This window comes from Mytilus edulis, chromosome 1 (genome assembly GCF_963676685.1).
Source record: "Mytilus edulis chromosome 1, xbMytEdul2.2, whole genome shotgun sequence".
NCBI classification, from domain to species: Eukaryota; Metazoa; Mollusca; class Bivalvia; order Mytilida; family Mytilidae; genus Mytilus; species Mytilus edulis.
The window spans coordinates 31,273,358-31,287,484 of record NC_092344.1 but is presented as its reverse complement, the minus strand read 5'-3'; the positions used below and the strand labels follow the sequence as shown (position 1 = coordinate 31,287,484).

At 33.9% G+C, this 14,127-nt stretch overlaps 2 protein-coding genes across 4 annotated transcripts in view; one reads left to right on the top strand and one right to left on the bottom strand.

The window, feature by feature from the left end:
- The first annotated feature begins 217 nt into the window (after positions 1–217).
- LOC139529492 (neuronal calcium sensor 2-like) overlaps positions 218–14,127 on the top strand; it is a 104,897-nt gene continuing 90,987 nt past the window's right edge. Inside the window, exons 1-3 of one of the 3 annotated variants that reach the window (XM_071325495.1) lie at positions 218–300; positions 1,696–1,815; positions 5,472–5,526. The gene's annotated coding sequence lies outside the window, so the exon portion shown is untranslated. Of the gene's footprint in view, positions 301–1,695; positions 1,816–5,175; positions 5,527–14,127 lie in introns of those variants that run through there. The other 2 variants (XM_071325492.1, XM_071325493.1) reach the window with 2 other exon arrangements.
- LOC139510872 (uncharacterized) lies at positions 8,742–10,781 on the bottom strand. Its single transcript, XM_071297447.1, has one exon. The coding sequence runs from the start codon at positions 10,779–10,781 to the stop codon at positions 8,742–8,744; it is 2,040 nt and encodes a 679-aa protein (XP_071153548.1).

The window sequence follows — 14,127 nt, the reverse complement described above, 5'->3', positions numbered from 1 at the left end:
TGATTACCTCGTCGATAAAATGTCTCGTTATTGGAGATAATATTGTTAATAATTCTTAAAGATTGTAAAGAACAAAAGTACAAATTTGTAATCAATAATCGTTACAATACATGTTACATTGTTTAATATACAGTAAAACTTCTTTTAAAGACTGATTAAATAATTGACATGAAAATGGAAACTATCTTTTACCCTTATTTTTGGATGTTGTTTTATAGGAACAAAATAAGACTAAAGAAGCAAAGTATCAAAAGATGTTAGAGGTCAATGTACTGTCTTCAACAAAAGACAGATCGTGAGGTGTCTATACAATCCAGGGGTGACAAGATTCTTTATTGTACATCTACAATGAGGGGGGTTAGGAGTGGTCCTGATCCTGAAAACACGGGCTTAAAAACACCAAATCCTGAGGTCCCGAATTTAAATAAATTTAAATCCCGACATCCCGAAATTCGAGAAATGAATTCCCGGATCCCGAAAGGGTCACTCCCGAAATCTTGAGCTTAAAAACACCCGATCCTGGAGTCCCGATAAAGGTCCTATCCCCCTCTACAATAATAAGTTATTGCTGCTGTGCAAAGTATAGTTATCTTGCTGCTGTGCAAAGTATAGTTATATAAATCTTGCTGCTGTGCAAAGTATAGTTATCTTGCAACATCCAACTTGATGTTTGTTACCATTTAAGTTCAATATTCTGAAGATCTTATTGGAGATTATGAAATATTGAATAAACCTATTATAAAAACTGAAACATTATTGTCGAAAAAAAAAAGTTTTTTAATATGATGATATACGATATTATTACAATATTATACAATAGAAGAAAATTGTGCTGTAATTGTTGTTACCAGTATTCAAATTCTTGGGCCTACTTCGATTCGTCCAACTCTGGTTGACTCGAGTTAAAAGATCAGTGATAATGTGCATGTGTGCAACCGTTCAGAATCGAAGTCAAAACTCTTCCATTGAGTTGACTATTATAAGGGAAGTGAAAAAATTGTTTCTGCTGAGCATTAAGATTTAAAAAAAAATACATTGTGTTTCACAAAGAAAAGTCCTGATCCTGTATGCTTTTGAAAAATAATTAGTGAGTTTAAAATAGTTGAAACCTTTAGGATGGGTTGATGGACATATAATCATCAGTGAACGTCCACTACATATGTTCTGTTATTGCCAAAGTATATTGGAATTTATATATCAATGATTTTAAAACAAAAAGTAGTGAAATTATCTTTAAAATTGCTGACAACAAATCTGTGCAACCAAACCAAAAAGGATGCAACTGCAACTTGTGGTTCGAATGACAATCTGACCATTTCAGATCAGGACATTCTCTTCAAATACATGTACCATTAATAACAATAAATTGGATAGTACACTATACCAACTTGAAGTAATCATGGACAGATCTGCATTTTAACTTGTGAATAAATGTTAAGAAGTTCAAAGAAAATGTTATGATTAACCTTAAAATTTATAACTTTAAAGAATACTCACAATATTACTAATGAATTTTGAGCGAATCTTTTTTCAGAGGGGTTTCACAGTTCAATACAGATAGATAGAATAAACATCATTTTCAAAATTTTAAAGAAAAAAAAAAATTCAATGATCTACATATATTTTAAAGAGTAAAATTATGATATTGCTAACCATTTATAAGTGTCAAGTTGTTTTATATTTATATCTGAACAGAAATTTGGCTGCATTATGAACAAAGAACTTACCGGTATGATGAATTACAAGAAAAGAAGGCAGAAGTATTTCAGAGGGACAGAGAGCTATAGCACAATATAATAAAAGTGATATATTATGGTAAGTAGTTTGATATGAAAAATATTAAACAATCTAGATGAAATTCAGAAAATTATTTGAATAGTGATTATTTAAGATAATGTTTCAGAAAGCCTAAATATGAAGGTATAGAATTATACGTAATGATTAATAATGCAAGTTGGAACAGTATTGCCTCCTTTCCTGGAGGAAGTTGGAGATATGTGAAGAACTACAGTATTGGTTTTGATCATTTCAAAATGGTGTACAGTGCCCTATAGGTTCTTTGCATTGCAGTCTTTTGGTCACTGATGGGAAGCTTTTTTTGACAATTGTATCACATATCTCCTTATTTATATTGTTGTTCAAATGGCAGGGCTGACATCAATAACATGGGTAATGCTACTTAATAATGTTAATTAGATAACATCAGTTGAAATGGAAAGTTACAAATACACTTTTGTAGAGTTCAAGAGGGTCTTGAATAGCTTTTTCTGTAACTGTTGTTTTTCTCCTAGAAACCAGGAAAATTGACATTGGAAATGGTGAATGTGTCAAAGAGACAACAACCCCGACAAAAAAGCAGAAAACAGCCAAAGGCCAACACAGCGAGACAAAACATATAATAAACTAAAATTAAAAATCATACAAATGTTAAATGTCCTTCTCTTTGTCTATACCACAGTGCTCAGTTGCTCAGTTATTCTTGTAGACATCTTTAAAATGTGAGAAAAAATTATGAGTGAAATCACAGTATAAGTCAATAATATTTGGTAGTCAGTTGTATTAGCATTTGCACATCACATTCAATGAATGTGTTTGTAGATAGATGTTTTTGTGTTCTGTTAAATTGTTCCTTTTAAAATTGTTATACGATGATGACTGATGTACCCATATTCTGACTATTTTATTTATTGTGTCTGTTTAGTTAACGCATCAATGTAAATATAACAGAATTTGATGAGACTGTCATCAAAGTGAGAGGGTTAGCGCTATAAAACCAGGTTTAATCCACCATTTTCTACATTTGAAATGCCTGTACCAAGTCAGGAATATGACAGTTCTTGTCCATTTGTTTTGATGCGTTTTGTTATTTGATTTTGCCATGTGATTATGGACTTTCCGAATTGATTTTCCTGTAAGTTCAGTATTTTTGTGATTTTACTTTTTCCCATGAAGATTTTAGGCCTACCTGGTCAGTCAATATCTATTCACATTATAACTTTTACATTGTTTACATGTTAAAGTGTTGCCATTTAATTTTCAACATTTTCAATATGCTATCACACACACAAGGGAGACATTTTCTTCTAGATGTCATCAGTTTATTTTAATATTTCATTATTTAGATTCACTACATATTGAAAGTTAATGAGGTGATCAATGATAAATCAGTATATTATATATTTTAATTGATGACAAAAAAGGGTTGTAAACGTTACTATATTTGGGTGCGATGTAATTAATTCCATATCTGAGACTTTTGCTCAAATAGGAAATTGTTAAGAATAAAGAGACTGCAAAGTTTCCAACCATCAAACCAGAAAACTCAAGTTGTACGTCTAATTAAATTATTAACGTCTTCTAATCCTACAAATATAATTCAACACATGCTAAATGTTATGAAACAACAGAATGCTTTTTACCACAAAACACAGATCAAGTACAAATTTTGGTAGCATCGCTTTTAAAAATCTTGTGTCTTGTCCCTTTATAATGTTATATGCAATCTGCCATAAACTGTCATTTACAATGGTATCTCGTCTCCTTATTAATATTCTTGTTGAAATGGGAGGGCTGACATCAATAACATGGGAAATGCTACTTTAAAATGTAAATGCCATAAAATCAGTTGAAATGGAAAGTTAGAAACACACTTTTATAGAATTAAAGAGTCTTGGAATAGATTTTTTATGCCCCACGGCCACCTGGGATGGTCTGTGCCTCTGTTCTTCAGTTCGTCTGTCCTGCATGTGTCCTGCTTCAAGTTAAAGTTTTTGGTAAAATGTAGTTTTTGATGAAGTTGAAGTCCAATCAACTTGAAACTTACAACACATGTTTTCTATGATATGATCTTTCTAATGTTAATGCCAAATTAGAGTTTTGACCCAAATTTCACGGTCCTATGAACAAAGAAAATGATAGTGTGTGTGGGGAATCCGTGTATTATGGACACATTCTTGTTTTGTAACTGTTTTAAGTTTCTCCTAGATACCAGTGACTATTGTCCTTCCTTTGTCTATACCATTGTGCTCAGTTGCTCCATAATTCTTGTAGACGTCTTTGAGTGACATCACAATGTAAGTCAATGATATTTGGTAGTCAGTTGTGTTAGACATTGGCACATCACATTCCCATGAAGATTTTAGGCCTGCCTCCTCAGTCAATATCTCTTAACTTAAAACTTTTACATTGTTTACATGTTAAAGTGTTGAATTTTAATTTTCAACATTTTCAATATGCTATCACACACAAGGGAGACATTTTCTTCTAGATGTCATCAGTTTATTTTAATATTTTATGATTTCGATTCACTACAAATTGAAAGTTAACATGGTTAATGATGTGTTCAATGATAAATCAGTATATTATATTTCATTGATGACAAAAAAGGGTTATAAATATTGCAAACTTTCCAACCATCAAACTAGAAAACTGAAGTTGTAGGTCTAATAAAATTTACTACATGTGGGTATGATGTAATTTAATCCATATCCTAGACTTCTGCCATAGGCGGAACTAGGGGGGGGGGGGGGGGGGGGGGGGGGTTCCGGGCCCGGGCCCCCTTTTGTTGGAAAAATTTGGTTGATTATATAGGGAATCACTAAAGCATGACTGGAGCGGGCCCCCCCCTTAGGTCAGTCAGGGGGCTCCCCCTTAGGAAAAGTTCTGGATCAGCCACTGTCTGTTCGAGCAGGACATTGTAAATAATTATGAATATTGCAAACTTTTCAACCATCAAACCAGAAAACTGAAGTTGTAGGTCTAATAAAAATATGAACTTCTTGTTATCCTACAAATCTATTCAGCACATGCTAAATGTTATGAAACATACAGAATGCTTATTACCACAAAAATCAGATCAAGTACAAATTTTGGTAGGATCACTTTTATAGTTCTTGAGTTATGTCACTTTATAATGTTATTTGCAACCTTGGCATAATTTTTGTCCCATGGACACATGTCCCATTTATTTCTAGGAACTATGCTACTGTTAACTAAGAATTTTGGCCATGTATACTACTGTACCAGTTTCAAAGGTTTAGTTGAGAATATTATTAACTTTATACACTGACAAAAATAGCATCACAAACATAATTATAATCCAACACAAATTTCTTTAAACGTATTACCAATGATAAAAAAAATATATATATAGTTTGAAAATATATGCTATAAATCATCATTAGTAATCTTCACACTTGTTCATGTTGTGTTAGAGAGATAGTAGTTTCCAGGGGGGTATTATATTAACTTTACTAACAAGCTGTTCCGTTAGATTTTACTCTCTGCTGCTGTTAACAGCTTTCACCTCTGCTGATCTTTCATATATTACCCTAATGTAAATTTTGACAGCTTTCATTGTACATTGACTTTCCAATGTTAACATCATGTATAACTTGTTTATAAAGTAAATTTTTTGGCACACGACTACTGACTGAGAAACAAAATTTTATTAGTCTATTCATCAATTACAGTGCATTGGAACAGATCTTTACTAAAGACTCTCCTAAATTATCAGGTGATATCAAGGTAAGCTTAAATTATATACTATTTTATTTACTTATTTATTGATTAGATGGATGCACAGCTGATAAATTTTGTAATACTTGTACTAAAGAATACTGTGGATTCACTACTACTTGTTAAATACTTTTAAGTTTTTTTTTAAATTTTTTAGTTATAGGTGAACCATTTAAATTAAAGTGTTCAACACATTACAAGACCATAGCCATGCATGCAAAAATGTCAAGACCAATACACTACATAGGAGTACCCACAAAAAACCAACTTTTCTATGATCAATGAATACAAACGAATCCACAGTTTTTTCATTAAATTTGCAGTGAGGTGTTTTGTCCTGTACCAAGTCAGGAAAATGGCCATAGTTATATAACATGTGCGTGTTACATTTTAATGTTGTGTTTCTGTTGTGTCATAGTATTCCTCTTATATTTGATGTGTTTCCCTCAGTTTTAGTTTGTGACCCGGATTTGTTTTTTTCTTAATCGATTTATGAATTTCGAACAGTGGTATACTACTGGAGACTTTACTTACTATACATATAAATTTGTATTCTAATGTGATAATGTCACACTATGCAAATATCCAACCTGATGTCTGTCATAAGTTGAGTGTATGAAGTTAATGTCATAGTTAATGTTGGTGTCCTTATGTCTAGCCTTTCATGACTTTTCTTATGAAGAAAGACAACAGTTTTGAATATTAAGGGGGGAAAGGGGTAGGTCCGGTAAGGACCGATTTTGGCCTCAAATTTCAGGTTCATCTGACGAAAGATTTTGACCACTTTTTAAACACTTAAGTGTCTATTTCATTTGATTCAATTAGTTTATATGAACGATTTTGACTTATTAAGTCATTAAAAACGATCTGATTCAAGCTCAAATATGAAAAAGCTACCAAATATGCCGAAAAATGTCACTTTTTAGAAGTTTTTTTGTCAAAAATGAAAGTGGCCGCATCCGTGTTCATCCTCAAACTTTAGATATGTTATGTGTTATCATCAAATACAACTTACATTTCAATATTAAGGATGAACACGAATGCGGCCACTTTCGTTTTACACGAAAACCATCTAAAATTTAACTTAAATGCTAGAATTGTGAAGATTTCAGTAAGTGAGCATGACTTAATGGTGCTATTGCCCAATATATGTGCATTGTATTGTCAGCATGTCATGCTATGTAGCAGAAGCATTCTACTGTCCAATAAATAACTAAAAGTTTGCATTTTAACAATTTTGTAAAACTGCTATATTTTGGGGCCAAAAAGGGGTCTTACTGGACCTACTCCTTTCTGGATTAAATAATGTTTTTATGATAAAAATTTGCTTACTAACATGTAAAGGAATATACCCCAGATAAGTTGCTTTTGATACTGAATTTGACACTTGTTTTAATTACTGATGCTTTTAGCCTTTATCCCTTGTGCTTTGAAAAGAAAAAAATCTACAATCATGGTTAGATATATATATATATCTTATTTATACCCAAAGGTATGAAGAAGAGGGATATTTTAAAAGTGTTTTACCTATTGATCTGTCAGTCATTTTCATTTCTAGATGCTTATTTAAATATTTTATATCAGATTGCAAACTTACTTGGATATATGGTGAACTATAATGAGGGGATGATCCCTTTTGATTTTGAGGTCACATTTCCAAGGTCAATAGCAAAGTTACTGAAAATAGTGTAAAATTTGTGAAGAAAAGTTGATTGCTGATCAATGATACATCAAATCATATGACATTGCATTGTTACTTGTTTAACCCCATGTTTTGATGTTATGCTTGAGGTCACTTAAAGCTTTCTTCTCTTATATTTGGGGAGGGGGGATTGGAGCATTGGGTATATGAGCTTACTAGCTAAAGTTAAAGGTTCTTTAACTCCCAGTCTGAATTGATTTATATTCTTAAAGCAGACTAATGTCAAATGAAATGTTATGTCCTATCCATGAGAAGGCTGCCTTTTAGGGTCCATAGATTGTTTGTGTATGTGTCAGTCAGAATTAATCTTCAACATTCTCTAATTTGTCAATGGCAGTTAACCTTATCTGACATCTTTCTTTCCATAATTTTTCACATGCTTATGAAGTTCCTAAGGACTGTATTATTGTTAAACTCTGTTACGAGTAAGATATTGCCTGTAATATTTGTCATCGGATGTCAGACAACTAATTATCACTGAAAACTAGAACTTCATTATTTGGTGGATTTAAGCTACCCATCATTACCTATACATGTACTAAATTGATTTTTAATAAATAAATTCATATCGTGATAAAACATTTGGGAATCTTCTGCAAAATTTAATCATGCTCCTGTGGTGAATACTAAAACCAAAAATTATATCATATAATTTTTAATGAATGATTATGTAATCCTGTGATAGGTTTTATTCTGAAAATTGAAATATTGAGTACAGATGAACTCTTTCAGCAATAGCTATTGAATGTATAAGATTTAATTAGTATTCTTTGTACGTTTCTTTGAAGTTTTGATGTATATCATCCATGCTCCATCTTCCAATCAAGTTAGTGTTTGAAAAATATCACATAAACATTTATCTTGGTAAATATTTCATTTACTGCACTTACAAAAACACTGTAACATTGGTTTTATTTTATTTACCAGTAATAAGGAAGTAGTTTCTGTATTGATATTATATTTTGTTAAATGTTATAAAGATTTTAGCAGATGATACTGTGGGTTCTTTGGTGGTATTTTTATGTTCATATTTCAATTCCATAATATTCAAAACTAGTTTTATTAAAGAAATCCATGTTTTTGCATTTCTTAGTTTTTGTCTCACTTGACTGAGTCAAAAAGCGAGACATTGGTATGCTGTTTCAGGCTATCGTGTATCGTGTTTCTTGTGGTTAGTACTTCGCTTTAGGGTTAGTAATGAAAGGCGTTGTGTTCATATCAAATTGTATTCAAGTTATGTACAAGGCAACGTTACGTAAACAATAGGCAACGTAAAACAATAGGTAACGTTAGTGACGTTAGTTACTAAGCAATTGTACAGCGGCAAATACTTGACACTGGGGGCGCCGAGAAGTGAAAATTATTAAAATATTATCAAGATGAAATTAAGTTACAAAAAGTGAAAATGATAATTATTCATTTAAAGTCCATGTAATAAAATAGAAATCATTGAACTGTCTATTCACTATATATCAAAATTACGGCGCACTATTTACAGTCTCTTGTATTATAACAAAATTAATTAAGAAGTCCATTTTTTAATCTTAAGTTTGGCTTCTGTTTTCGATTTACGCTCTCTGGTCTCTGTGGCTGGCATTGTTGATGGCACTGTCGAGTCGGAAACCTCTAACGGATAAAGTTTTGAAATAGGACGACTAGTCAATCCGTGCTTGGTTCTAATTTTCACTGATCTAGTATATCCATCTTTTCCTTGGCAAAGTTCATCTACGACTCCTAGCTTCCATGTTATCCTAGGAGAATCATCGTGAATCTGGACTACATCGCCCATCTTGATAATATGACTGTTTGTACCGATGGTCTTGTGAAATTCTCTTAATGCAGTCAGATATTCATTTTTCCATCTGATTTGGAATTGTCTAATAAGTTCATGTTTAATATCTGCTTGACGGATAAAAGTAGTAGAAGTAGGTACGGTAAGCTTGTCGATATTTTCGGTAATGTCTGACGGATATGGTAGACGGGTTATTCTCCGGCCGTATAGAAGGTGAGATGGTGTCAACGGTTCAGGATCACACGATTCGGACGATACATACGTTAATGGTCTATCGTTCAATATTGCTTCAATCTCCGAAATGACTGTTTGGAGTATTTCAAGATTAACACAGTTAGTTCCTAATATTTTCCGCAAAATGTTTTTTGTAAGTCCAATCATTCTTTCCCAAAATCCGCCATACCATGGCGCTCTACTCGGAATAAATTTCCATTCTGCTCCATAATCATTGAGTTTGTCCTTTAAAGATAACGAATTGGTTAATAGTTTGAACTCTTTACTAGCTGTAATAAAAGTTAACGCATTATCTGAAATCATCGTTTTCGGAACGGATTTACGGCTACAAAATCTTCTGAATGCTAACATAAAGAATTTTTCTGTCAAGTTAGTGACAATCTCCAGATGAACGGCTCTTGTTGAAGCACACGTGAATAGACAAATGTATACCTTAATCTTGGTATTTTCACAATTCTTTACATATAACGGTCCTGCGAAATCGACTCCGGTCACAGTAAACGGTACGGGTTCATCAACTCGGTCTTTCGGTAACGGCGGAGGGTCTGGTTTCAGATAAGGTTTTCCCGTTACTTTACGACAAGTCACACATTTCCGTAAAACTGTTTTTACGCATTGTCGAATTCTTGGTATCCAATAACTTTGGCGTAAATGTGTAACTGTACTATTCAGTCCTGAATGTAAATGGTTAACATGCGAATCCCTAATCACTAGATTTGTGAAATTGTGTTTGGCAGGTAACAAGTACGGAAATTTCGTATTTTCACTCAAAGAAGCATTGTGTATCCTTCCTCCACATCTGAATATTTCATTGTCGTCTTTGAAAAGTTTTAACTGTCTAACAATAGATGAACGTTTATTTGGTTTATCGCCGAAATTATACGTAGTGTTCTGTGTGTTCCGAATCCAAACTAACACTGAATGGCGAATCTCATTGGTAGATAAACAAGAAAATGTCTTTCTGTTTGTCTCGCTCCTACAGTTATGAATAAACCTAAATATATATGCTGTTACTCTCAACAGTCTTTTTAAATTACTGAACCTTTCCAAATTTATAATTATGTGTATACCTGTATTCTCTGTCTGTGCCGGTAATACAAGAGAAGCTACTGGTTCCTCGTCCTCTTCATTTACGATTAATGATGTTGTTGTCATGTTTCCGTGCCATGAGGGCCACTGAAGTTCATTTGTAATCCATTCCGGTCCATGCATCCATAACTTATTTTGTACAAATTTTTCAGCTGATGTTCCACGAGTTAATTGATCTGCCGGATTATCAAGTGTTGGGCAATATTTCCATTGTTGATTTCTTACATTTTCTTTAATTTCTTTAATACGATTAGCAATGAAATTTTTAAGTGGCTTTGTTGAATATATCCAGCTAATCACGATTTGGCTATCACACCAAAAATTCACATCCATTTCTCCTATGTTTTCAAGTAAATGTTTAGCAAGTCGGGCTCCCAATAATGCTCCCATCAGTTCTAATCTAGGCAGTGTTATCTCTTTCAAAGGGGATACTCTATTTTTTGCCATTGCAATAACTGACTGGTCCCCGTTCACTAGGTAAGCACATAATTATAAATTTGGAAAGGTTCAGTAATTTAAAAAGACTGTTGAGAGTAACAGCATATATATTTAGGTTTATTCATAACTGTAGGAGCGAGACAAACAGAAAGACATTTTCTTGTTTATCTACCAATGAGATTCGCCATTCAGTGTTAGTTTGGATTCGGAACACACAGAACACTACGTATAATTTCGGCGATAAACCAAATAAACGTTCATCTATTGTTAGACAGTTAAAACTTTATCCGTTAGAGGTTTCCGACTCGACAGTGCCATCAACAATGCCAGCCACAGAGACCAGAGAGCGTAAATCTATGACGGCAGTGTTTAAATTTCGTGTATTTCTGGTTGCATCTCCAAATGCTGCTAGGCTAACTGTTGAAATTCCATTTGGCTTTAACTGCAATTCAGCGGCTAATTCTTGGCTAATAAATGACTTCTGAGATCCTTCATCTAATAGTATATAAGCTGTAACTGACCTGTCATCTACCCATACTGGTGAGATGGCTGTCTTTAACAAAACGTCTGTCCTTGGTTTAATGTTCGATGTCGACGTGTAACATGTTAATGCATCATTTTCGCTCTCTACTGTATTGACTATGGCATTTTGCGGTAAGGGTTTTGCTGTACTTACGCTTTCTTTTTCTTGATTCTTATTACTGTCTCAAAGACTAGTGTGGTGCTTTTTATCACATTTTCTACATCTAAAACGCGAGCGGCATTCTGAAACTTTATGACTTCCAAAGCAATTGTAGCATACTTTTTTCTGTTTAATTATAGAAAAGCGTTTTTCTCTGTCTACAACAGTTGTGCATTCTAGGGAAGAATGTGATTGTTTGCAATAAATACATGTTTTGGGCTTGGTCTGATAGCTTCCGGACTGGGGTCTTGAATAGCTTTTGGGTTTAGCTGCTGTGTAAAATGATGCAGTGGGAGTAAAGTTATCTGATTGATTCGAAAAACCAGTTTCCTGTACGTGCATTTCTTTACCAATCGCTTCCCTCAGTGACCTAATATCCCAATTCTTTTTCCCATGTTCTCTGGTCATAAGTTTTCTCATTTCATCGGGTAGTTTTCCAAATATTATTGGTACTAAAAGTGATCCGAATGTGTCTTGCGATTGTCCGAGCGACTCTAATCCCCTTATGCACGATTCCATTTTATCGTAAAATGCTCTTATGCTTTGTGGTGTAAGTGACGGATGCGAAAGTTCTAGTAGATTCTGCATGTACGCGTTTATAATTGTTTGTGTCTGTCCATACCTCTCCTTTAACAATATAATTGCGTGTTCATAGTTGGCGTTTGATAGAGATAAACCGGATATGCATTGTGCGGCTTCACTGTGTACCTGAGATTTGAGATAGCTGAACTTTTGTATATTTGTCAAAGAGGGATTGTGATGAATGGTTGTCTCAAACGATTCCCAAAATGTCTGCCATGTTAATATGTCTCCCGTAAAGTTTGGTAGATCAAGCTTCGGTAGCTTGTGATAGAAGTTTGTTGCTGTTGTTGGGTTTGCATTCGTATAAACGGAGTTGTTATCTACGGAAAATACATTTTCTGAATGGTTTGAATTATGATTTGCAATACTTGTTGACGGAAAATTTGATGAATCAAGTGTATTGGCTATTGGAACATAAGTTGTTTCACTCACCGTTTGCTGAAATGGGGTTGTTTTGTTTCCAGAAACTATGTCCTTGAATCGGCGAATGGCGACTTCCATATTCATTGCATAATCGTCCGCGTCAAGAATTTCTTGTTCCATGTCTTCTAATTCGGTTCCATCTAAGATCTGTGAGTCTAAAGATTCAAGCAGGTTCCTCTTCTTTGTAAGGTTGTCTGCGGCAGCCGAAAGTTCTTCATGTCCAATATCTTCTTGCGAAATTCTTTCCTTCGTTCTATTAATTAATCTTGTAATTGCACTACGATGACCACCACGAATTGCTTTCAATTTCTCCATGGGTCACGGCACCAATATCGTGTATCGTGTTTCTTGTGGTTAGTACTTCGCTTTAGGGTTAGTAATGAAAGGCGTTGTGTTCATATCAAATTGTATTCAAGTTATGTACAAGGCAACGTTACGTAAACAATAGGCAACGTAAAACAATAGGTAACGTTAGTGACGTTAGTTACTAAGCAATTGTACAGCGGCAAATACTTGACACAGGCAGTGGCGACGGCAGCATCAACAATGTAGTAGTTTGTAGTAAGGTCTAGTTTATGGTGAACCACTAGTGGTATTAAGCCAAAGATTGTATTAGTATAGCGCACCGCATTACCATGGAAATTGTTTGGCCCCGTCCCCTCAGTTATGGCCTATTGACTTTGAAATTTTGCTTATTTTTCACGTATTAGTTTGTGATAAAGTCAGTTTATGAGGAATCACTAGTTGTAAGTTAATGATAATTAGTATACAGTTGCATAAGCATTGGCATATCTCATTTCCATGGAGATTATTTGACCCTGTCCCCTCAGTCATGTTCTATTGACTAGAAACTTTTGCTTAGTTTTCATGTATTAGTTTGTGATAAGGTCGGTTTATTGGGAACCACTAGTGGTAGGTCAATGATATTTGATATGCAGTTGTATAAGCATTGGCATATTTTATTTCCATGGACATTATTTGATCCCGCCCCTCAGTTATGGTTTATTGACTTTGAAATTTTGCCTAGTTTACATGTAATTATTTGTGTTTAGGTTCGTTTAAAGGAAACTATCTATGATAAGTCAATGGTATTTGGTATGCAGTCGTATGAGCAATGGCACTTCTCATTTCCATGGAGATTGTTTAGCCATGTACCTTCAGTTTTGGTGCTTTAACTTTGAATATTAGCAAAACTTACATGTTAAAGTGTTGCTATTTTAATTTCAACATTTGCATTATCTAAATTAAGGGAAAAAAAAGCGAGACATATGTCTGTGATAACAGTTTATTATGAAATCAGCCAGATATATCATCCCTTACAGAAAAAAAAGTTGAGGGCCAGTTGATTGCCATGTGGCGGACAGTTGAGGGCTAGCTGTTTTAAGCAAAATAGTTGAGGGCTAGGTGTTGAGCATCTTAGCTCAACTCAAACCTGGCCAAGCAGTGTATGTTGGATAGATGTCGCTCAACTGGCCCTCAACTTAAGCTGGCCATTAAGTTGAGGAAAAGTTGAGCAATTGATGTTTGGTTTTCATAAAGTTGAGCATTCAGACTTTGAAATTTTTGTAGTTGAGCAATAGTTGAGCATTCAGACTTTGAAATTTTTGTAGTTGAGGAAAAGTTGAGCGTTCAGACTTTGATTTTTTTTTTTATAGTTGAGCAATTAGA

What these genes read in the sequence shown, in the direction of transcription:
- LOC139510872 (XM_071297447.1), bottom strand. Translation starts at nt 10,781, where the DNA reads ATGGCAAAAAATAGAGTATCCCCTTTGAAAGAGATAACACTGCCTAGA.